Below are 24,025 nucleotides of genomic sequence, written 5' to 3' on the forward strand. Positions count from 1 at the left end.
TCTAGGCTTGTAGCGTGTGGTGCCAAGGTGGAATTCAGCTGTAGGAATCAGGTCAAGCAGCTCGTCGGAACACTTCCCGTTATGCATGCGGTATCACAATAAAGCATTACATCTCTACGCAATGCCAAGTATTCGAGCCATTCTACTGATCGCGGTCTACTGGTACGAGGCAGTGCTGTTTTAATTTTCACTTAAATATTATTTATACATTTTAAGAAGGATAATATAATATAGATATGGAGCGCACATTTTTATTATTACACACCTGCTAAGACTCCTCCAATTTTCAACTATCAACGGAATTAATTACGTCTTGTATTTTCTTGCTTTTGCCCTATTAAGCAGTTGTTGGCAATGGCTCTACATACTCACAATTTTCCAATCGCCTCTCAATCAGTGCTAGTTTACCGCAAGAAGCAATTTTACGAACTCCGTCCTAACAACGGTATATTTGTCCAATAGGTTCAAGCGATAGTAGCCGCGACTGTGGTGTCCATGTTCGCGATAGTCGTGAACGCTATCACCGACCGAGCCTTCAACGGCAGCTACATCCTGCTCCTTATCTCATCTGCAGTCTTCACGGCCACCACCACCTGCTTCGTTCTTGGTAAGACGACCTATCATATATCACTGAGCCACGGACGAGTAAAAAAAGAAGGACTCCGCGCCGTGATATTAACAAGTGTCATAATGGCGGCTGTTCGCTTATATTAGTGTAAGTGGGGGCTATGTATTTACACGTTAACTGGCTTGTTTTGATGCTTCACTGTTATGTGGGTTACACGGAGTCCTTCTTTTTTTACTTTTCCGTGCACTGAGCTTGTGTAATTCTTGACTCTCAAACATCTGTAAAGAACGGATGATACTGTTTTGAATTTGTACACTATTAAAATAAAATGAACTCCGACTTAATGCCTTATATATAAATAAGGTGACGAGCGCAATCACTATGCTGTTCAGAATTTTGATTTTTGCGGAGCGGTGCCACATTAATGGGCAGGAGGTATCACTAACCACTAGCTTTTTTTTATGGAATAGGAGGACAAACGAGTGTACGGGTTGTTAAGTGATCACCACCGCCCACATTCTCTTAATCTAGCTTAAGTTCTTCTTGCTTATCATTAAAAAAATTAAACGTTAAAGTGAGAAGTCACTTTAACGAAAAGGTATAAATTTCTGTGTATGTGGGTAGTCCTAAAAGTTTTTTATTAAATGAAATTACGAATAGCGAACTGTCCTGACAACACAGATATTGGGGCTGCTGCATAAGTTAAAATTGTTTTGATTACAAAACTCTATGTGCCACTCTGATATTCATGGCTATTATATTTACTAGTTATGTCTTGAGAGTGTCACTTGCTAAATAAATATCCTATGTATTGGTATCGCTTCACACTATACTACGTGGTGGATTACTGACTCACCTCGCGTCGTAAAAATATCACTAGTGTTATTTTTTTCCCAAACTTCAAAAATATGAAATATAGGTATAGGACATAAATATACATAGATACTCCTGATAGTTAAATCAAAAGTATGTCCCGAATATTTATCTTAAAGTTATAAATTGCTCAGATGTTTTTATAAAATTTTATAAAATAAAAGAAAATGTACCTACTTGTGAGCTAAATCAAACCATCCGTCATTTTAGTGGCTTTGTCTATGAATTTACAAAAATAAATCTTACAAATTTTCAGATTTCGTTATGGTGCTAGTAATATTTGGATCTCAGAAGTTCAAAGTGAACCCAGACAACGTGGCGACGCCACTCGCAGCGTCCATCGGCGACATCGTGAGCAACTCTGTCTTGGCCGTCACCGCGCAGTACATGTTTGAACAGATAAGTAAGTATCGGCACTCGGCTTCTCTGATAAAAACCTTCGCAAAGTTATAATAGATCAAACATTTACTCAAAACGAGGATTTCGTATTTAATAGAAAACCTTTCTGGCAGTAGTCTAATGATCTTACTGTCATCAAATATCATTTTATCTGTTAAAATAAACAAGCTGCCACCTTAAGCTGGTATAGTAAGATTCTGTAATGAAATAAATACTTATATTATTTCCTGTTTTATAATGTTACTGATACAGTCCGATAAATCATCCTGTTATTAAAGATAATCGCAAGCTTTTAAGTGTATCTTTAAGAATGCTTACTACACTCTCGCGTCTTTTGCAAATACATCTGATGATGCTGATTGCCAAATATTAGTTTACTTCGCTATCTAGTGTTGTTTTTGTAAGGGTTCTCGCATAACCGAAAAGTGCGTCCAAGTGTAAAAATAGAAATTATAGTAAATTGTATACATAATTTACAGAAACGTCGTTATGGCAGCCGATAGCACTTCTCTGCGTATACTATTGCCTGCTACCTATGTGGACATTCATCGTGTATAGAAACAAGTATACCAAGAAAGTGCTCACTACGGGATGGACGCCGGTCATCTCAGCTCTCTTCATCAGTGGGTACGTTCTTATCTATCCAACAAGCCTTTTCTGAAAGCCGTGAAAGGTTGTAGTACTGATTTACGTTTTCAAGAAACTTTATTCGATATAGAACCAAAGTAAGAATAGATTTCTTTGCGTGGCATATCCAGGACAATGTAACATGTTCTTGTATAAGGTACCGTTAAAAAAGCGTGTACTTGAAAGGCATTGCTCATGTAATTCTTCTCCATCTGGTGACCCATACGTTTTTTACACCTATTTCATAAAAAGTCAAGATTTATCAAACGTGGGTGCGGCCGGCTTAATTTACCGGATGATGGACCAGTACGCTTAATTTTTAAGCTTTCGATTATTTAACTAGGGAGTCCAAAATATGATATTATGTGCCACCAACTGATGTTTTGTCATCAAATATTAGAGAGATTCGATTTATAGGAACGATATGATTGTTGCTCGTTTTTTTAAATTCAAAATATCATACAAACAAATTTTAAATTTGAGGATGCGACCGGTTTTTTTTTAATAAAAATTAAAATTATAGTATTGGTGGCATCGTGTTGGATCAGGCAGTGGACCAGTATCCCGGATACGAAGTGTTTCAGCCGATTGTTAATGGAATCGGCGGTAATCTGGTCTGTGTACAGTCATCCCGGCTGGCAACCAAGCTTCACCAGACGGCAATACCTGGCCAATTGCCCGAGAACACCAGGATCATTGAGTGGCCGTGGAGGACACTATTCTATGGAAGTAAGTCAAAGAAATCTACTTATAAACATCCATCAATCATCAATCAAATTAAAAGTTTCAGTTTTTCTCTTAAAATTGATTTTCACCGTTACGGTTTTAATAAAGTTTTAAAGGTTAACCCGACTTCCCCATATAAAAAACCGTATGAAATCTCAATAATATTAAGGCCCTAAAGTCAACCTAACCGAATGCATAAAATACTATACCATATTGATTGTTTTATTTATTTTCAGCTGCTGCAGCAAAAGTGGCCCGAATGCTGTTACTTTTGGCCGTATTCGGTCAAGTTATATTCATGATCGTCGCAGACTTCGTGTTCCAGGGATTCGTGTCCATCCAAGTTGCCTTCGGTATCACCTACGTTTTATGCTCTGTTGTGCAGGTAATTTTGTTTTGAGAGTATTCAATAATATATATTTCAATGTAAAAACTTTACTGACATAGCCCAATTTTTTCCTCGTATTAATATTGAATTAGTCAATTGCATAAGGCGAAAATTCGTGTTGGCAGCGGACCTAGTGGCGCTTCCATTGCAAACTCACAATTTTATACACTGTTATACACGCTTTCGCGTGCTACACCATCTGCTGAATGTTCGATAATCACGCCTGGTGAGGTCTTAAATATTATTGTGAATAAGCCCATAAAGGACACATACGAAATTTTCTGCCGAGAAATAATTACTCCACCGAGTTGCTGCAATCAAATGCTTGTACGCTATCCACACTGTTAGCATTTTTTTTAATAGGTGCATAAGAGACGGAATATATCCGGAACGCTTTAAAAAAGGCAGACTCGTTCCGCTTTATAAGGGCAAAGGCAAAAGACGGATCCCCACTTCTAAAGGCCTATATAAATAATACCAGATGTATTAAAATATTATATATAAAATATTTTGAACTAGACCAAATTTCTTCTGGGGACACCGCATCGAAAAATATGTGTGGTAGGTTAGCCCACAGCTGTTTCCTAAAATTACCCGCGATTGTCAAAGAAAGCCAAGTTTTTAAAGTATTAAATTGATATAGTATGTTGTCCTTGAGAGATAGACATATGCCATTGCTGATTCTTTTCTGTAGACCTATATAAGATAACACAATTCCACCATACATTATCTTTTTTAAATCTAAAAGGACTTCGACAGCGTTTTCGTTGAAAACTTCGAGGCAGCTAATGCGTTGATTGCGATCCATTGCTAAACTGGCGTAATAGTGAGGGAATTTTAAATCAGATAATTACTTGTGATGAAAAGTGGCTCCAGTACGATACTCGAAAGCACTCGTTGTAACGTCTTTAGTTAGGCCACTGCTGCTTCAGAACAACGCTACATCTCACACTTCACAACAGACAGCTCCTGGATTAGAGGAGTTGCAATTGTAATGTCTGTGACATCCATCACACTCCCCGGACTCTGGTCCAAGAGATTAGCTATTTTTTCTGGAAATTGGATTCTGTAGCACTCACAAGTAACTTTTTCTGAGTAAATTTTTGCTTGGCGCAGGATTTGGCTGGTATTCTAAGGAAATTGGATTCCGGAAAAAATAGTTAATCTCTTACTAGGAAGAAATTCAACTCCGATGTGGTAGTCTAAGCCAATTTCAGAGAGTAAAGGGATCCATGCACTGTGTATATGATATGGCAAAAGTGCATAGATTACAATGGTACTTAATTCTTAATAATATTAATAATAATCTTTATTAAAATATGAAAACAACCATTATACAGCTTCTTAATCTATACAATTAACTAAATACAATATAACTAATTATTATTCAAAATTAACTTTCATTAGTATTGGTAACTTAGTGGCTGTCATTAAACTGATTAACCCTATCTTTTCGTACTAGTAAAAACTGTATCACGAAAGGATAGTATTCATCGTCCTTAGATCAGCCATACTTAGGTGCGTGTACTTGAAATTAGCAAACTTATACAAACTAGGTATTTGATTGTGTTCAAAATCGATCAAGTGTTATATTATATTTACGTTATGACTGTTATGTATGTATGGTGAATGTGTGGATGTGTGAAGGGTGATGTGTGTACTGTATTTACTTTGATTAGGTAATTAAATATATTTCACAAATAAAAATAGACTTTGAATTCCTCACATACAAAACGCCTCTTTTATCCCCCTAGGTGTCGAGCTGCCACACCGCGCGTTGCGCACGAGCCATGCGTGTCTTACCGACGCTTACCGGGCTCGGGTTATAAAATAAAATTTATTGTAACTGAATTTTTGTTCCTTTCAGGTGATGGTATTGCTTTACCTAGCTTACATGCTGATACACTTCATGTGGAAGAAGAAGAAAGATCCGGACAATGCAGCCATACCTTACCTCACAGCGCTTGGAGATCTTTTAGGTTCTGTCTTCCTGGGCTTAGCTTTCGTAATCTTATCAATCTTCGGTCAACAATATGGCAGCAACGTGCCAGGTGCTGGTACTTAATGATTTGTAACATAACAATGTGAAATCGCTCACAAAGCTGAAATCTTTGTCAATTTAAAACTTTGGGAAATTTAACGCGCTTTACCAACCATTTTACTAGTATGGTAGTAGTATGGTACTAGGACGCAAAATGAAGTGCCGGCTGAAATCTTGAGAAGAGAGATTTTTATCAGATTCTTACACCTTAAGCTTGTGTGGAATATTTTAAATGCACGTTAAAAATTGATGAATTTTTTTAAATCTAGATATAAAAACGCCTTTAATGGAAGGTTTGTTGTTTCTATCTTTATGATGAAATGGATGTAATTAAAGAGTTTTATCAAAATATATTGATTAAATCGACATCATTGTTACCTTGTATTATAAGCTGTGTATAGTTTTTAATTTTTTATTTTTATACAATTATAGTTTAACCAAAACATAATCATCACAGTATTGTTTTAATATCTTACAGTTTTAGAGTGATTACGATGTAGTGCCAATGTATTTAGATGATATTGTCGTGTTATTTTAGAAGGCCATTTAATAACAATCGTAGACGTTCCCAGAACGAGTGTAGGGCTATCTGTGATATATTATATTCAAAAATGTGATTTATTGCAATTATTATCATTTAAACAGGTAATGGTCGGAAAGTGGACAATAACGTTTTACGTAGCGTGTCTAACAAAGTATTAGTATAAATATCCTGTATGATTAAGCTTTGCCCTTAGTCTCTCTTTTCACTACGTGTTCTTTAGAATAATTTATTGCTTCATGACTTATACATTCCATTACATTATGTTTTTCATTGAGCTGTCATTTAAAATTATACTTATCAAAAAGCATCCTTTTCGTGATATAACTACTATAATAATATGTGGGTCTCCTATTACATGTTTTCGATTCTGAAGGTATGAAATAAAATGTAGTTCAACTTAACTATAAAATGGTCAGCTTCAATAATAAGTTATTTAGTTTAGAAAAGGAGTACAATAAAGTAATCTATAGTATTAAGTAAACTAAAGACAACATATTGCCGTCGAAATGATATCTTATTGAGAATTGTATTCAATTGTGTATGTTTGTGTGTTTGTGTTTTGATTCCCAACTAAATGTTTGAAATTTTTGATCTACCTCTGTGCAGTTACTTTGAAATTTAAATATTTAAAATAATAGTTAAATTCAGATTTCAGACGTATAGAAATCATAAAATATTTGTAAGAAAATAACCGATTGATATTACTGTTAACGTGCTACGCGAATGAGACCACTTTTTAGTATTTAAGTTATATTTTTGGATGAATGATGTGATAAATGATATTTTATAATGTACATAATTGTTATGTAGTTTGTAGTGAAAAGTTTGCTGATAGAACAGAATTATAAAATAAATGGTCGTTTTATATGATGACATTGGTTTGTGAATTTAAAGTCAAATATTTTTAAATAAATGCGCTTATAGGTTCTGTGCTTATTTTTTAAGCTCAGAGCAATAGATATATTGGAATAAACGTTTAACTTCATTCTTTGTGTTCATTTTTTTTTCTTTGTGAACTAAATACTATCAGCAGCGTCGTATAATCCCGTGCGATGAGAATGAGATAACCCACAATCTTAGTCGTGTTCTGTCTTTTTTCCAACGCGCCGTTATATTTGATAAGTATATTATTTAAAAAAAACTTGTATTATAAACACCGCGTATTAAAGAAACTGAACTCAATAGTCGAGATACCCAGGTACCAATTTGCAACATCGAAGATACGGAACCTTGCCAGTCTTTTGGTAATATTTAACTAGTTATCAGTATTTTAACACTTAAAGCGCAACAATAGGTCATAATAGCTTAGGTTATCTCTTGCGATCATCAACAGCAGATTTAATATTGTTACCTACCATAAATTATGTTTTATGTACAAATTTTGTTATGTAAATAAATGAAAACTTACAATTTTGTGTTTTTTTTAAGGAAACCATTACGGATCGGAACGGATCTACGTTCGTTTAGATAATTTGTAAATTTTGAGGGGTGACCAATACGCAATGATCACACCTCTAGTAAAGATTTAAAATACCCCAATAATGTAAGTTAAAATCAACCCATCCACGCTGCATTGTGAACGTTGCCCATCCACGTTCACAATGCATAGTAATCACCTCTAATAAGCGAGCCTTATTTCATTTATTATATCTGCAGTGTTTATCATTTCTAGAGATCTATCTGAATGTTTTAATTATTTATGATGGGCTAACAAAACTTAATTTGTTTAAACACTGGATTCCTGATGTCGTCAGAGACAGCCACGAGTATTTTGTTATCGGAACGTCGCAGTATCCACCAGAATGAGGCAACGCGAGACCAGATTATCGCGAAAAAGTCGGGGACCCCAGCGTCTGTGAAAATGCCCGACGCGCTGCACCACCGCGGGAGCCGTATAAGAGCCCGGAACGCGTCATTGTTCTGGACTCTTATTCTGCTCATAGCTTTCTGCGAAAACGTTATCCACAGCTGGCAGGTGTACATGCCTAAACAGTATGCCTTGAATAGTGTGGTTTTTACATCCCTTCTGTATTTTGCAAATCGTCGAGCGAGCATGTTGCCTCTGACCGCAAGGACCCTCCGCTCGCGCTCAATGTCATCATCGTCATACAACCGTTCCTTCAACAAATGTCCTAGGTACCTAAACTGCTTAACTACACCAATCACCGTGCCGTACAAAAACACACTGGGTACTCTCTCCGGAGGCTGTCTTGCCTTAAAAACCTTCATTTCAGTTTTAGTAACGTTGTATTTCAGTCCGTGTGCATTTCTATAATGCTCACAGACCGAAAGCAGTTTCCTCAACCCTGGGGCTGAGGAGCACCATGTCATCCGCATAGCTTAGGTTATTCACGCAAATGTTCCCTATATGACAGCCAATCTTGGTGCTCCTCAGCTCCTTAATCAGCCCATTGACGTAAAGATTAAACAGATCCAGAGAGGTCACCCCCGCTTATAATTGCTAGAAGTTGCGTCACGCCCTTTTACACAGTTCGTTTCCGTACCAGCATCTCAGCAGCTCAACCACTTGGGTGGGTACTTTTGACGCTAATAGCTTGGCCCAAAGGACATTGTAGTTGACCAAGTCAAATGCGCAGCTAAGGTAAGAAGCAAGCATAGGCAGTAGTATTCAAACTGCACGTCAACAATTTTGATGTTTTTAAGCAGCTCAGGATAAAGACGTTCTAGAATTTTGCCTAGTATCGTACCAATGAGATAGGTTGATAATTAGAGGCAGAGCTTAGATCACCCGTTTTGTGCTTCACGACCGGAACTACACTGGTGTGCATCATGGCCTCAGGAGACAACATAGATGTTTATAAATTTTATCACTGGCCTACTGTTTATTTTATGGGTAGCTAATACATTCATTTAAATACTGTCTTCATTTTTCTGACACCATTTTAATTTGTTTTGGAATAATTTACAGCTATTATATGCTATTATACATATTTTCATATTCAACGCTGTAAGGATTGCCCACAACCGTCCAGTTTTTTAAATAAAGCCTGGCTTTATGGCTATCTCTGACGTGGTAGTTCCAACCTGGTACCTTCTTACGACTACAATGTTCACATGAACTACAACTTACAATAGCAGCGTTCTGTAAGTCATCCGTTATATGCCTGTAGTGTCTATCTATATAATCATGGTGTTCTCGTATATGAACATATTCTTAATAATTATCACAGTCACAAATATCAGAATAGTTTAAGCTAAAGAAATCTAAATTATTGTAACAAAATCAAAATCTAGTTGTTCTCTCGCCCCATTTTACATACCTTAAAGTCTGGTCCAGAGAAGGTAGCTGAACTAATTGTCACTCCAGAGATATTACATGCTCAGTGGATGGTCGTCGGAGCTTCTGACATCATGAATGACATACGCACCGACCACGGTTTCTCATGCCGCATTGGTGGTTATACAGTAATCTCCTGCTACCAGTAGCCAAACATTGGAAAGTATATATATCACAATTGTTGCCTAATATACTATAATCAGCCCATTCCCATAACATGTCCTCACAAAATTTATATAATTGGCTACCGAAACTAGCACCCGGGTGCGCATTTAGGTCACCTATTATATAAGCCACTTGAACTTCGGATTCGTCCACAATATTCGTCCACTGGCTTCAGCTAAACAGTCCGTATATTCCTCTACATTCTTACTATTATCAACCAGCATATAAATATTTACTAATAAGAACTAACTCGAGCCTACAAATACACAAACTGCCTGAATTCTTTTGTTTGAGCACTGCATAGGTACAAAGTTGGAAAATATTTTCTTATTCCATATGATAGCGAGCCCACCGTATGGTCTTCCGCGAAGTATACCAAATCTAATCAAAATCAGTTTACTAACGTAAGTCAATTACCGATGAATGACTTGTCGAGTTTACTAAGTCTAGAAGTTGGCATTAACAGTTTATTTTTGTTTCTAGTATTAATATTATGTTTATAGTTTATTTTTGTTTCTAGTATTAATATTATGTATATACCTTTTGAAATTTATTGCCATTTTTATGAACATACACTAAATTTTGATATATATATTGGTTAGAAACAGTCATAATTATAAAATCTTTAAATTTATATCTTAGCGACTCTCTTGGTCCCATACCATAAATTGCCCGAATAGCTCTTTTCTGCAGCACGAAAATAGAATCAATATCAGCAGCATTACCCCATAATAATATATCATATGTTATGCTGTAAAACTAACTAAAGTAAACCAATCTTGCAGTTTCATGTCTGTTAAGGAACGAATCTTTTTTACTGTGTATGCAGCAGAACTTAGTCTACTTGATAAATTTTCTATATGAGGGCCCCATTGGAGTTTGGCATCTAGCGTGATTCCAAGAAAAACTGCGGTATTAAATATATCTAATTTCTCGGTTTTAAGTTGTATATCGATTGACTGATATCCTCCGAGGAGTCCACGGACGACTTCGCTACGCAGCCGAATGATGTATTGATGGAGTACACGAAGTTCAGGTCATGCTCATTAAGCCAGGTCTCTTGCAATAAAATTATATGTGAAGTAGTTGCCAAGTCTAACACAGTTTAAATAGAGGTCTTAATGTTCTTACAATTAAATGTAGATATTATTATTCTAGAGGTTATACGGTCCATATTAGTGTTTTGGTAATTTTATTCCTCTCACAGGGTGTTCACGGAACAACCTGAATTTGACACCTACTGGCAAGTATCTAATTTATGTCTGGTGACTGATAACTTGAACGAATAAAAGTCCGTTTCGTGCCTCTGTTGCAATGGTTCTATTTTAAGACATTCTTCAATCTTATCTTTTAAATAGTCTGCTACATCCTCCACTGTAATACACTATTTTAATCGAGATATGCGATGTCAAATCCGCTAACTGCAATCTACTCGAACTTTGCACAGTTAAGTTATTAATCGTTTTCTTAGGTAGGTTATCTTATAGTAAGGTAAAGGTATAAGTTAGCCCGAGTCATTAGAGTAGCTTAGTGAGGTGGTTCATGAAACCCCATACAGATGCAGAAGGTGGGTTACAAATAATTAAGTCTAGAAATCGATCACGGCTATTATTAATACAATTATACAATAATACATTATACAATAAACTTGATACAAAATCGTGTGTAGTCATAAAATGTCCCAAAGAATCAATATAATTAGATGACTTCATATAAGAACAGTAATTTACTGGAGTCCAGTTTTTATTTAATTTAGAACTTTATTTAATCAAAATTTTCTTTCTTTGATGTAAAACAATTTTGTTATATGAGAATAATGTATCCACTGACGGAAAAATTATTTTAATGACTACTTTCAATCCGTTATTGCACCAACCATCCCATTCAATGATAGTTATCACCTAGACTTTCTGGCAAATGTGTCTGATATTTATATAACGTTAGAATCCATTCAAGCGATATTCTATACCACACATAAATCATGTCGATGTAACAAAAAGTGCGGGTGCTAATAGAAAACATCCCGTCTTTATATATAAACTGTCAAAAAATGTACACCTATATTAATATTTTTTAAATAATTATCAGATGGATTTCAATTTGGAAAAGACTATTAATCCCAAGAAAATAAGGCGTAAAGACTATACAGGAAAGTATAGGCACATCTCAAAATTATGTATATTAGGTAAAATATTTGAAAAAAAATTTACGTATACGATGTCGGTGTCGATCTACCAACAAATATCACAAGATCTTTCGCAACATGACTTTTGCCGGGGAATAAGTGTTGATACCAATCTTGTTTTATATACAGACAGATTCAGCAACGCTTTTGATAAATTAAACTATACTACGCTAATTAATAAACTGTCGAAATTCATTATACACGGGGACTTATTTCTTTGGCTGATTTCTAATATCTCCAATCGTAATCAGGCTGTTGATCTAAAGGGTTATACATACAGGTACCATGAGGTCTCTTCGGGTATACCCCAGGGCTCACATTTGGGTCCTTTTATTTTTATGCTATACATAAATGATATGGAAACATTTTTGGAATCGGTGTCCTTCCGCCGCGACTCGCACTCGCCTCTAGCCTCCTCACAACTCAAGCACATCTCACCTATACCTTTTTATATAGTTACAAACCTATCTTGGATGACACCGACTCCAAAAATATCAATAATCGTAACTAGAATTAGATTAATTAATTAGATTGTATAAAAATACGCAATTATTTTTATGCTTTTTAGTGAGAGAGAGATACCAAAAAGTGCCCAACGTGGCTAAAGATGTTTTCACTTCAATTATTGTTGTTGTTATTAGTTTTTAGGTTTTTTTCTTCTTGTTTATATATTACTAGCTGACCCAACAGACGGTCTTCTAAAAAAAAAGTTAAGTAGGTATATGGGAAAAATGTAGTGTAAAGACATCGGAAAATGTGAATTGTGAAAAATGTGTTAAAAATGAAACAATTGATACACTATCTTACCGTTAAGAAATAGACATATGCTATCGCGGACTTTTCTTTAGACCTATGTAAAGTACACAATTCCACCATACATTATTTTGTTATATCTCGAAGGGCTTAACAAAAACACTTATCCAATAACACAGAACAAATATCCTTAACTCATACAACAATGAAGACAAAAATTTTACATATTATATACTAAACCATCATCGAAAACCACGCTATCCATTGGTGAAAACAGCATGAAAATCAGTGCAGTAGTTATTGAGTTTATCGCGAAAAGACAGACAGACAGACGCGGCGGAAGACTTTGTTTTATAAAATTTAGTGATATTTGTATGCTTACTACTGTCATAGAAAGCAGCCAAGTTCGAGTCGGACTCACCCATGAAGGGTTCCGTAGCAATAAGTAACATAATAAAAAAGTTATATAGAAAGGAAAATGATATTAAATTATTGAAATGGAAATAGCAAAAAATCTTTGCTCAAAATCGTACGATGCAAATGAGCTCTCATCATTTATACGTATAAAAAATACTTACTACTATTCAGTTTAAAAAATGATATTAAAAATCTCAATATCATTAGATAGGGTTTAATAAAAAAAAATTATAATTCCTGAATAAATAAATAAATCATAAAGGGTAAAGCGCGGGATCGGAGACGGTAGATAGAGATAGAGAGTGAGATATTATAATATATTATAATGGAGAATGGTCTGAGTTCTACGTTCCCGATTTGGTTGAATTCCATCCGGCCAGCGTAAGTTTTGTATGTCCGAGAAACAGGATACATGGAATCTAAATTCTAAAAAATTCTAAAAACCTTAAATACGAAATGTAAGAACCCTTTTATTCTAAATTTTTGCCTATGGAGCTGAAACATGGTGCACCATGTTGATTCATTCAATTTTGATGGTCCAAAGCAAACAGAATTGATGCTCTTGAGACGTAGTGCTGGAGACAATACAATATCCAGGACTTATAAATATATCAATTTAAAAATATAATTAAGAAAATTCTTAGTAATTCTTTGTTGGATATCAATAGCAACATCTAAATAACCCCATGATTACAAATAAAAATAGTTCAACAAAATCAATCAAGCCGTGTAGGTTGATATCTGTAGCGGAATTTTAGGTAAAAACATGAAATATATATGTACCTTCTATTTTAATTATCGTCTGCGTCGAGACAAATCATACAACATTATACAAGATTAGAATTCTTTGCAGTCTATAATAACCAGCTGACCCGACAGACATTGTTCTGTTCATTTTATAAAAAAATACTTGCGGTTGAAATTTCGTAAAATACGTTCATAGCTGATCTCTACTTGGCAAAAGGAATATTCCTACCAAATTTCAAGTCTCTACACCTTATGGTTCCAGAGATCTCGTGATGAGTCAATCTATGTATATATGGAAATCTCTCTTATATATATACAGGCTGTCCCAAAGTTATGGGACATGAAGGGAAAGTACCTTAAATATTGTAGATAGATATATATATGGGACATGAAGGGAAAGTACCTTAAATATTTTAGATAGATATATATTTATATATAGATAGATAATAGTCACTCGGGCTGAATTGTTCAGCTCGAAGTGTTACAAACAAACATAGGCTGGGAGTTTCTTACGAAGTTCTCCCCATGTCAAAGCCCCTTTACGAACTGATGTTTTTACCAAGTGTTGTTGCAATGAGTAAAGCTGGGGTCCCAAGGTCCACTATTCTACGGATCAGCCACGCACAGCCGATGAGCATGGACGGCGACGCACCGCAGGCAAGCCCGTTCCAACGAACGGTGCGTGTCGGTCTGTACCGGCCTGTCGTTACTGCCAGTCCAACATGTTAAGGGTGGGGTCCCACGGCCTGTGTCATAACAGGCCAGCCCATATCTTGACCGCACCTTTGAAGTTACCGATTAGCGATGGATACCGGCGCACCGCCACAGACGTGTCTGTGCTATCACGGACGAGGCCGGTCCCACAGTGCGTCGTGCGAGCTGGACTGCGTGCGTCCGCGATTTTTCGGACCAAGCTTTATGTTTTTGTCATTTCCTTTGGTAAATAAATGTATTCCTGTTCTATACAAATTGGCCGTTAGTGTGTAACAACGCAAGGTGCCTGCATTTGTGGGTCACGATAGAATGTCCGAATGAAGTATTTATATCGCACTCATTAAACCTGAAAAGAATGGGCACAAAAAGCTCAGAGGGCCTCTTTTTTAAAAAATTAAAAGATTAAATTAACAATGTTTTATTTTTTCTTACAAACATACATATCTTGAAAATATAAAGCGACGACAAAGGTAACAATCCTAGTTTTTTAAATGACTCGATTCCTCAGGATGCATCTCGTACATTGCCCCAAATATAGTGGACTTCAAAAGTTCATTCATGATAACATCAGCTCATTGAGAAACCCTAGCTTGGTGCACAACAACGCCAGCAGGCCAGATTCAGGACAGTTCACCGAGCTGCTGATCATCAGAAGCAGCTGGCACCTGGACACCCTATTTTCGTGGTTTTCTGGCTCCAGCGGATCGTTACGGCGCGGCCGCGGCGCATGCTCGCTGGCTGCGGTGTCAGAGGCCAGTCGCTCGTGAGCGGGCGCCTCACCCAGTCGTCCACCAGCCCGCACGACCCCGCGCATGCGAGTATCGATCTACCAAATACTCTCCGTATCTAGGTTATCCGGCTAAAATTAAAGGTGCGTTCCGAATTCAAGGTTGCGAGCGCCGCGGGCGCACAGAAATAGCACTGTGCATGGAGAAATGTTCCTGTACGTAGTGGCCGCCTAAAGTCATATGGGCGCGTTTAGCGTGGCCGATGGTCGCCGGAAATTATGTAAGAGTGTGTTGTCCGGGATTGATTCCGCGACCCGCGTTGCCGTAACGTCGATACCGCGTCTCCGGTCGATAGTGTCGCGAGGATTGGGAGTGTGCCTTCTCAGCGGAACAGGACCACTCATGTAAGATTAATACTTATATTACTCACTAATTCAATCACTCCAGACTCCAGAAATACAGGAAACATTTGGAACCCTGTTATCATATTAAATCATCGTTCAAATCAGTTCGATAAAACTAAATTAGCTACTCTAAGTCATTTCTGATCCAATACACCACGAGTGCTCTGCTAATAGCCATCTAGCTAGGTGTAAATTTAGTTCGCGTTAATTCTGGAAATACTCGATAGATGTCGTTAATAGTCTGTCTATTTTACGGGAGATAATAAATTGATTTGAAATAATTTATCTATCTACGTGGATATCAATAACATTTTACTATCTTTTCAGTTTTGTTTAGCTAATGACATATTACAGAATAGCGATGGCTGGTGTTGTTTGGGTCTAAAAGGTTACCTAACCTACCTTAATAAATTATACAAATTATTTAATATTTACTAATTTATTATGAATTGCGCTTAGTAATATTCAGCAGAAATATTCAATTTGTGTAATGCCTTCACAGCTACCAGTATGTATTTGTATACTCAAGGAATTTTTTGTACCTTTTTTGCTTCCGAAAGTACTTAAATAAATATCTAATATATTCTATTTACCTAGTAATGATAATACATCCATAGCTTGTGATAGCTATATTACAAAAATTATTATGGCAAGGAAAGATACCTAAAAATGAAGAAAATATTAACTAAAAATAAATAAGGAACAATGCCTTAAGGAAGCTTACTTTTAAAGATTTAGATTAAGGATTGGTCTCCGCTGCGCCCCATCTAGATACCGCAGTAGTCGCAAAGTGCGGGAACTAATACTACGCCCAAATAAGCGTACTCGAGCCAGCCTCGAACAATGTGTGAAGTCGACGTGCCACATGTTCTGTTAAACTTGGCAAATAATTGAAAATAAAACTGTTCGGCCTCCAAGGCCCCCGCCCGGCTTCGCTGTAAAAGCCTTCAGAGCTATCAGCACAGAGGAGGTTTTTAGTCGGTAGGGGGTGTTTACACCCGAGCCCGACATATGGGCCCCGTTTCGGGGTCTTCAATACGTAAATGCATTTTACTCCTCTCGAAAAAAAAAGAAAAAGACAATAAAACTACAAGAAATAAGAAACACTCTGGGATCACATAATATCATCAGTAAGTATTTTGTATTTTATTAATTTTAATGTAAAATAACACGAAACGTATGTGACAAAATTTTAAAAATGCCATTGAATGTCAAGATGCCATGCACAACAAGCATCTAATAGTTGCCGTAATAAAAAGCTTTTGTTGGCAGTGCGGTATCTAGTTGGAGCGCAGCGGAGACCATTCCTTAATCTAAGGTGAAAGAGTTTAAGAGCTAATATGGATTCGCTTTTAGTACAATGAATGTATGTTCAAGTGTAAAAAATAAAAGGAATCCCTACCATAATTTACTAATAATCAATATATTTTTTCTTTTCATATTCTTAAGTAGTATCTGTAGTAGTATATAACTTATAGACAAGGTTTCTTTTTATTGTTTTTCTTAAAAATGCTTTGATTGAAAAGAATCCAAATGTTATTAGTTTACTAGAGTGTACATTTCACTGAAATTTGTCTTTAACCAATTAGACACGAGTTTCGTGGGTCCCGCTTTCAGAATTCGACGAGACAACATCTCCTGAGGATGCCTCGTGTTGTTGTTGATTGTGTCTTTATATAGTTGAACATAATATGGTGTGATGGACTTTTTGACAGTAATGCATTTTTTTTTTTCATATTTATACGTTATTTTTAATTGCACCTTTTAGCCGGTGTTGAGCTTCCATGAGCTTCTTTGTGTGTTACCAGGACGATACGACATGCGTAACTTCAAAAAAAGCGCGTGCACCCTTTTATAACATTTCACCACAATAGCTCCTTTGCACATACCACAACAGCTCCTATCTGCCGTGAAGCAATTATGTGTAAGCATTACTGTGTTTCGGTCTAAAGGGTGCCGTAGCTAGTGAAATTACTGGGATAATGAGACTTAACATCTTATGTCAGTTCAGTTGCCACTCAGAATTTTTGGGACTTTCAAGAATCTAGAAAGAAGAAGAAGAAGAGTGGCACTGCATTGGCAGGGCGTGTCAATTACCCACACCTGAACGTCATACTCGCCCCTTAATTTTATTAAAAAAAAATTTAACAGAATATGTAAATATATGGATCTAAATAAGCCGCTGGCCTATTACATATCTGTCTCAGAATAATACATTATTAACAATTTGTAATAATCTATTTTAAAAGAGCAACCTTAGAGTGTCTTGCTCATTCTTCTCTGGGGAAATCTGCCTTCCGAATGAGCTATAGTATAAAAAAATAACAAATTTCAAGTGCACTTTGATTTACCTATTAAATAAAATATTTTTAATTTGATTTGATTTGAAAAAAAAAATTGCCGACACCTGTCATTCCTCTGGTGTTGCAAGAAAATGTGGGCGGCGGTGATCACTGAGTCTCTCTCTAACTCCTCTTTCATATCTTCAAACATCAACCAATCAGATTTATCCCGACTTGTTTTGCTAAAACTATTGGATCATACACAATTAGAATCCAATAATGTAGCTATTGTTATAATATTAACACCATGTTAATTTATTATTTATAGATAAATTAAACAAACTTCTAATTATTTCAAAGACATATTTTTATTTACAAACCTATTTAAACGTAAGTACCTTAAAAATTCCTGACGTCACTGAGTGACTGAAAATAAGCATAAAATTCGTCTTTCTCTGTGTCGAACACAACTAACATTAAATGAGTTACACAAATAAAATTTTAAAACAAAATTTATGAACGATGCGGGACTCGAAACTGGGACCTGTCGGACTCCCTTTTCAAATTTTATTTTATTTACTTTAAAAACATTACAAATTGTTTAGATTTCCAATAGCGACAACTCAAGTCAATTTCCTAATATGCAAATATTGGGGTTGAGTAGGTTATCTACTGTAAAGTAGATACTGTAGATGAAGCCACATCCTGAGAGTTGAACAAAGCATACAAAATTTAGCAACGATACGTCACTCGAACGGTTGGCTGAGTTGGAAGAGGGCTCGCACGAAACGTGATAGGTCGCGGGTTCGACTCACGCATCGTTCATAAATTTTGTTTTTAAATTATACTTGTGTAATTAATCCCAGATGTGAAGGTTATCGTTTTAAAACATAACAAATTATTTAATGAGTTATAAACCCTTACCCACATACGAAGAACAACGGCGAACGAATAGTTTTAATCTTTCATTTGCATCGCCATATATATTATTTCACTTCCTTTTCATGTCTTTAATAACCCGTCATTCCAAACATTATGAGTCTCTAGAGATCTTTCTGTACAACGGCGTAAAATTATCGTGTTCACCGGGGCATTTGGAGTAAGCTCTTAACTTGCATTTTATTTTATTTTTAAGGCTTTTATATGAAATACTTTTAAACAGATTGAACTTATAGTTACGTATAGCAATGCTCCAGGCAACATGAGCCAAAGGAAACAGGGCAATGCCTAGATTTCTGGAAGTATCTCATTGTATTTTTAAACCGTCATAGCTTCGGACGATCCAATATATCCTCTAGCATCACCAAAATTTACAGGATTATATAGATGGATAAGACTAACACCAATGTGTCAAATCTTGGAAAAAGGCCAGGTCAAGATTACCCTAAACTGAAGAGCATGTATGAAAGTAATAATGAAAGTGGACGAAGCGAAACAAGTATGTAAGGATCGTAGCAAGTGGAAAGAAGTGGTCTCTGCCTACCCCTACGGGAAAGAGGCGTGATTATATGTATGTATGTATTGTGTCAATTATCTAGCTTTAAAAACCGTAAGCCAAAACGTGTCTCAATGCGTTTCCTTCATCAATTGTATGGCCTCCTGTTTTGCCAAGCTTATGGCAAGTTTACACTGTGCGAGGTCAGCAGCCAGCCTGCCAAGTAGCATCTCTACTGGCTAGCCAGCATCTCACAAGTGTACCTAAACTAGTCTTTAAAATCCATGGTCAGTTGATGGTAGTGGAAGAATGGTGTGTGTCTCAACCGTGGAGGTCAGTAATATACAATAAATATGACATAGGAAAGAATGAATGTACGTTTCTAATAAGAAAATTATAATCAATGCGGAAATTACTATTTAATCTATATGACTCAAATAGGGTCAATATAAAATCATTGAGGCTGGTTTGCATCATATTAGCTATAAGAGTTAAGATTTTATCCAAATTTAACATTAACAGTAACACTGACTTTAACATAGACTGCGGAATCTGTTGCACCATCGTATTCCTATGCAGTTAAAATTAAAAAGTGAAGTACCAAATCAATATCGAATATTTATTTGGAAGTTTTGAAGGGATCGCTATTTAGCTATTTAACATTAACAATATCTTTAACCGGCGAAGATTTGACGGTTACGGTCAACAGTTCAAGTTATGACGTCATCTTATAATTGTCAAATGGTGAAAATCATTTTTTTCATCGTTATTATTATAAACTCACTAGCTGACCCGGCAAACGTTGTTTTGCCATATAAAGTATAATTCACGCGATAGTTTTATAAGTAATAAAATATTGCCTATATTATAGCCTGTACATCATTTTGTTCTATTGTCAATAGTTTTTGCAGCGCACGCAAAAGTAGGTTTTGCGATTTTATACCTTGTGTTACAAAATAGCAAATTTTATTACGGATCCCTAATTTTGAAAAAAAAACATAGCCTATAGCCTTCCTCGATAAATGGACTACCCAACACTGAAAGAATCATTCAAATCGGACCAGTAGTACCAGAGATTAGCGCGTTCAAACAAACAAACAAACACTGCAGCTTTATAATATTAGTATAGATTATTAAAATCGCACATTCCGTTCAAATGATACAACGAATATAAAAATGTCAATCTAAAGATAATAATTCAATAATAAAATAATAACTGAAGTGAAATAAAACTTTAATAATAACAAAAATAAATCTATAGTCCGACTTAGTAGACTTTCCAGTACCACGAGATCGGTATCTACGCGAGTGAAACCGCAGGGCATGGCTAGTTAATAAAATTAGCCCTGAGGCGATCGCTCTATGTCCAAGGCGTGTCATTTATAAAGTCAATTATTATATAATAACCCCTGATACCACACTGATAACAAAACCTTTAAAATATTTATTACAAGTTTCGTTTCTACGTGAAATAACACTAAAGGAATACGATTGTATCTTCTACGAGAGGTTTTCACGTGCAAAGGTTAATTTGTTTTACAGAAAATCTATGTTAGCGCGAACTCTGACATTTGAGGGGTCAAGGGGTCAGGGGGTCATTGCTCGGGAGGGGCTGCCAAGCCGCGCTCCTTATGTAAATCGTTGAAAATATAATGTCTGGATGACTAACTGCTTTATGGACCATTTATTTGAATAAAAGTCCTGTTACGATTCTTGTATTAAGTATTTGTAGAAGGTTTTACAGGAATACCACGACTAATTTTTCACTTTAATTTTGATTATTACTATATTATATTGTTATTATATTATATTGTTGACGACACGAGCAGGACGTTCAGCTGATGGTAATTCCGCTCAGGACTATTGAAAAACCTAAAAATCTGAGCGGCACTACAATAGCAATTGTCACCTTGAGACATAAGATGTTAAGTCTCATTTGCCCAGTAATTTCATTATCTACGGCGCCCTACAGACTGAAACACAGTAATGTTTATTACTGCTGCACGGCAGAAATAGGCGCCGTTGTGGTACCAATAATCTGGCCGGCATCCTGTGCAAAGGAGCCTCCCACTTTTAATCCTCCCACTCTGTCTGTACGTACGCGATAAACTCAAAAACAACTACACCGATTTTTATGTTGTTTTCACCAACGGATAGCGTGATTCTCGAGGAAGGTTTTAGTATATAATTTGGTAAGATTTTTATACATATTTGTATACATTAACGATATTTGTTGGAGGTGTCGGTAAAAAATGAGCCGTCTGGGAGCTTGCCTCGAAAGCGCTGTCTAAGCCCTTTGAGATATAACAAAATAATGTATGGTGGAACTCTGTATCTTATATATCTATATAAAACTCCGCGATGGCATATGTCTATCTCTTAGGGATAACATACTTTATATATTTTAGTACTTTAAAGAATTGGCAATTGTAATATTAAATCTGTTTACACAAATACCATATGAATCCTAATAAATTTATTCCTACATCTAATATATAAAATTCTCATGTCGCGGTGTTTGTAGTTAAACTCCTTCGAAACGGCTTCACTGATTCTCATGAAATTTTGAGTGCATATTGGGTAGGTCTGAGAATCGGACAACATCTATTTTTCATCCCCCTAAATGATAAGGTCCACGGCAATTTTTTTTTATTTGTATTTTTTTTTAAATTTTTTTGATTATGAGTCAGCATTAAAAAATACATACAAATTCATTTTCACCCACGATTAACAGTAACTTTTGTATCGCGATTTTAATATCGGCAATACAACGTTTGCTGGGTCAGCTAGTAATATTATAAAATCATTCAAAAATACGTTATTTTTTCATTTTTAACTCATTAACTTTAATTACACCTTTCCGATGGCTTAAGATTACCTTATTTCCGAATACTTACATAATATTTAGATTATCGTAACCAAATGGCAAAATACGGAACCCTTATAGACTCGTCATGTCTGTCTGTCCGTTTGTCACAGGCACTGTTTTCTGAAACTATAAGATATATACTGTTGAAACTTGTAATGGAAAGTAGATGTATTTTGTTAACCGCATTAAGATTTTCACATGAAATAAAAAAAACTTAGAACTGTAACTCATAAAACTAAAAAAAAAAATATCGTGAACATTATAATGAAAAACTTCCACCGAATTTTTTTAGGTTGAACGAGATCTAGTAAGAAGTTCTTTTTAAATACATACACTATTATTAAAACATCGATCAAAGTTACAACGAACTTCAAGAACTTTTATATTCTGTTACAATAAGTAACAGATTATTAAAGCAACGGAATGAAGGGCATGGGCGAGTCCGACTCGCGCTTGGCCGCTTTTTCTTCTATTGACAGAACGGCGTCTGTCGGGTTAGCTAGCTCAACATAATAAAAGTTGTTCATTTACTACCACTTCGGAACTCTTGAGCTTTAGTGAGAAGAAGTGCCACTCATTTTACAAATATTTTAATTACAATATATTTAGTCTGATGCAACCATTGACTAAGAATATTACTAGCGCATAGACAACCTGACAGTGCGGTATTCAGTGTCTAATTTTGAATTGCTACTGTGTGCGTTAGCTAGCAGTGAGCTAGTTTAATATTCAAAATATTCATGAGTTGATTCCAAGCGTGGCTGACCTTTTACGACTTGTTAATCAAAATCGGTTACAGTAACAATAGATTCACTTTCCTTTTCTATCTTGCTGTATCTTCGTTAGGGATGTTCTTCTCTAAGCTAGTATATTGTAAGTCTGAGGACGCAACACTTCGAGTTAATTTATTTAAATTCGGCGTATTTTTTTTTACGAAAATAAGGGACGAGACGAGCAAGACGTTCAGTTAATGGTTATTGATACACCCTGTCCATTACAATGCAGTGCAGCTCAGGATTCTTGAATAACCCAAAATTCTGAGAGGCACTACAATTGCGCTCTCCATCTAGACACATAAGATTTTAAGTCACAGTTGCCCAGTAAATTTCACTAGCTACGGCGCCGTTCAGGCCGAAACACAATCATGTTTACACATTACTGCTTCACGACAGAAATAGGCGCCTCTGTGGTGCCCATAATCTAGCCGGCATCCTGTGCAAAGGAGTCACCCACTGGTGAAATTGTATCGTAGAGTTCGTAGTCGTTTCTAAGGAACCGCTCGAGCTACGTGCTACGAAACGAACGGGTTCAGATAGCTGAGATCATCGAATTGGCAGTTACACATTAATTCGGAATTCTAGTGGTATTCTAGTGTCGTTAGTGCTAGCAGCAGAATAGCCTTCAAAAAGCCTTAAATGTCTTCATGAGTGGCGACACTACGATGCGCTGTCGGCCACCGCAGCCTTGCGTAAGTTGAATTGTCCATAGTCACGAAAACGCTAAGTTGCTTTAAGCATAATCCTGTAACTCCCTAGCGGCCCAAAATACTGTCACGTATGCAAGGCATGCTTCCAATACGTTATAACTGCGCCTATACGCTCACACCATTTTAGTGTACAGTGAACGTTACAGTACGAAATGGCATTGTGAATTCATCGGCAGGCACCAAACGTCACTTCTGCAAGCCGTAGCAGCTTACGCGCGCTCACGACCAACTGTAGTCTGAGTGAGTCACAGAATACGAAATAAGCAGGTAATAGATATGTTATAAATACAAATGGAGGACTGTCGCCTACATATACTCTTGCGACCCTCCGGATATTTTTTTTATATATGAGAGGGGGCAAACGGGCAAGAGGCTC

General features: G+C 36.2%; 2 protein-coding genes across 9 annotated transcripts in view; both read left to right on the plus strand.

Annotated features, from left to right (window-relative positions):
- Window positions 1–7,576, plus strand: part of LOC126974777 (solute carrier family 41 member 1-like) — a 133,679-nt gene extending 126,103 nt beyond the window's left edge. For all 4 annotated transcript variants that reach the window (XM_050822450.1, XM_050822448.1, XM_050822451.1 and 1 more), the window contains 6 exons: window positions 463–607; window positions 1,698–1,844; window positions 2,320–2,467; window positions 2,991–3,196; window positions 3,430–3,578; window positions 5,449–7,576. In XM_050822450.1, coding sequence (XP_050678407.1) covers window positions 463–607; window positions 1,698–1,844; window positions 2,320–2,467; window positions 2,991–3,196; window positions 3,430–3,578; window positions 5,449–5,646 — 993 coding nt within the window. In that variant the 3' untranslated portion in view covers window positions 5,647–7,576. The remainder of the gene's footprint in view (window positions 1–462; window positions 608–1,697; window positions 1,845–2,319; window positions 2,468–2,990; window positions 3,197–3,429; window positions 3,579–5,448) is intronic.
- Window positions 7,577–15,198: 7,622 nt separating this feature from the next.
- Window positions 15,199–24,025, plus strand: part of LOC126974770 (plasma membrane calcium-transporting ATPase 3) — a 221,106-nt gene continuing 212,279 nt past the window's right edge. For 4 of the 5 annotated variants that reach the window (XM_050822432.1, XM_050822437.1, XM_050822435.1 and 1 more), the window contains exon 1: window positions 15,200–15,577. The gene's annotated coding sequence lies outside the window, so the exon portion shown is untranslated. Of the gene's footprint in view, window positions 15,578–24,025 lie in introns of all 5 variants that reach the window. The other variant, XM_050822434.1, reaches the window with a different exon arrangement.

The sequence above is a fragment of the Leptidea sinapis genome, chromosome 33 (assembly GCF_905404315.1).
Source record: "Leptidea sinapis chromosome 33, ilLepSina1.1, whole genome shotgun sequence".
In the NCBI taxonomy this organism is placed as follows: Eukaryota; Metazoa; Arthropoda; class Insecta; order Lepidoptera; family Pieridae; genus Leptidea; species Leptidea sinapis.